The sequence below is a fragment of the Capsicum annuum genome, chromosome 2 (assembly GCF_002878395.1).
Source record: "Capsicum annuum cultivar UCD-10X-F1 chromosome 2, UCD10Xv1.1, whole genome shotgun sequence".
NCBI lineage: Eukaryota > Viridiplantae > Streptophyta > Magnoliopsida > Solanales > Solanaceae > Capsicum > Capsicum annuum.
The window spans coordinates 21,010,478-21,012,584 of NC_061112.1; the positions used below are offsets into that span (position 1 = coordinate 21,010,478).

The following is a 2,107-nucleotide window of genomic DNA, read 5'->3' on the forward strand; positions in this document are numbered from 1 at the left end:
TTATTCTATTTATAATTTTTTTAAAAAAAAATTATTTTCGTTTCATTTTATGTGTTGTTATTTTCTTTTTGGTTCGTCTCAAAAAAAAATATTATCTTTCCTTATTTGGTAACTATTTAATGAAATAATTTCATTTTATTGTTAGTGGATCCCACTTATTAAGAAAAGACAACTAAAAGTAAATATTAAAATAACTTTAAGAGGAATAATTTTATAAATTTTACAAAATCATTATATTTCTTAAATTCTGTGCTCGATCAAATGACGATACATAAAATGAGACGGAGAGATATGACTTTCGTAATTTGATTTATACGTTGATCAAAAATTCTAAATTGAAATATTTTAGTATAATATCCAAATACCAGAAAAAAGTAACTGAACGAGTAAGTTACTCACTAATCTGGTGAATATAAAATGAGCATAGTTCAATTACAGAACAAAAAAGAGCATAGTTCAATTACAGAAATGACACGTTGCCCAAGGTAATGCATTCCTTGCCTATTGTTGCAGTTAGTAACCAAACTGAACATACAGTGGAGCCAATAGTTATTGAAAGCGACAACTCCTTTGCATCAAATCTTTTCAATTGTCCAATAACCATGGAAAATGACAACTCCTCTACATCAGATCTATACAATTGTTCAAAAAACCAACTGAGCCAATAGTTAAATGTCCTCGAGAAGCTCAACCAAATGCTCTTATTATATCATGTAGTGGTGTGTTCAACTTGAAACAAAAGCCAATTGTATTCCAAAGTAGTCTGAAATGGCTGCTCGAAACATATTCAAAAGCCTAAAGGCCAAACGTCCCCACGGAGATTCTGATAAAGAGTGGACTCCTTCACCTGAGGATTCTCAAACGTATTCACCAGAAGAAGTGATAATGGAAAGCTCTAATGTGAACAAGAGTGGCTTTCAGCGAGCATGGAGCGAAGAGGAGGAGATAGCAATCCTTCAAGGCCATCTCAATTATTCTTTTCTAAAGAACTCCGAACCTTCATCAAATTATGGTGCATTCCTTACTTTTGTTAAGGATGATTTGCAGACTGAAACAAATAAGACTCAGCTACAACATAAACTGACAAGGTTGAAAAGGAAGTACAAGAGAAATATTGAGAAAAGGAAGTTCTCCAAATCTCATGACGAAAAGCTATTCAAACTTTCGGAGAAAATCTGGGGTGAAGTTGATAAAGTAAGGAATAAGGTTGATAAAACTAGTGGAAAGATGATTGTTGATGCAAGTAGGTCAGAAATGAGTTGGGATTTTGTTCTAAATGGAGGTACTTCTGCTGACCTGGAAGATTGGTTCAGAAGAAATCCACGACAGTTAATTAGCGAAAAGGAAAGGAATGAAATGTTGGAGAAATCGCAATCGGTAAAAGTTGCCAAGGCTAGGCAATATTTGTTAGAGATACAAGTGATGGAGGAACAGGCAAAGATGGCAACCGATGCTATCCAAGCCATTCTTTCGTGATATTTTGTATAACTTTGTTGTTGCTCTATATGTATTTGGTTCAGAGGTTGATTGCACTAGATTTCCTTTAAAAGATTTTTAAGCCATGTGAAATAGAGACTTGTCTTAGTGAATTGATATCGATTTGTGATGGATTTGTGCTATTTGCATTTGTTGAAGACAGTTTATTAACTAAAAGTGGTATGATTATACACGATAACATGATTGACCCGTGAAAAAATAATTTAATTAAATAAAATTACTAGCTTTAGATGAGATGGGGACTCACTTCAACAAAAATCTTTTAAATGCTAGTTATAAGGTGAAGATTTGATAACACGTACAAGTTATATCTACAAGGAAAATTTCCAGTTCACCTATTGCGGCTTGTATCTATCACCTATCGTGTTTAGTGAAAGTAAACCTGCTTTGGGCAAATATTATCTGTATTGTATAATTTCCAGAAGGATGATGAGTATGTGCACTAAAATGTGCTCCAAAATGATGGTAATTTAGCTTAAATTAGTTCATGAGGATTGAAAGACAAAATATAGTTCAGAGGATGGTATATTAGCTGGACGCACGCAAATCAAGAATGTTATATCTTCTGTCCTAATATAATGCAATGTGAGCATTTTCTCAAAGCTTTCTG

General features: G+C 33.2%; 1 protein-coding gene across 1 annotated transcript; it reads left to right on the forward strand.

Annotated features, from left to right (window-relative positions):
• The first annotated feature begins 501 nt into the window (after positions 1-501).
• Positions 502-1,569, forward strand: LOC107860847 (probable transcription factor At4g00390). The gene has a single exon (XM_016706327.2). The coding sequence runs from the start codon at positions 769-771 to the stop codon at positions 1,474-1,476; it is 708 nt and encodes a 235-aa protein (XP_016561813.2). The 5' UTR covers positions 502-768; the 3' UTR covers positions 1,477-1,569.
• The last annotated feature ends 538 nt before the right edge of the window (positions 1,570-2,107 follow it).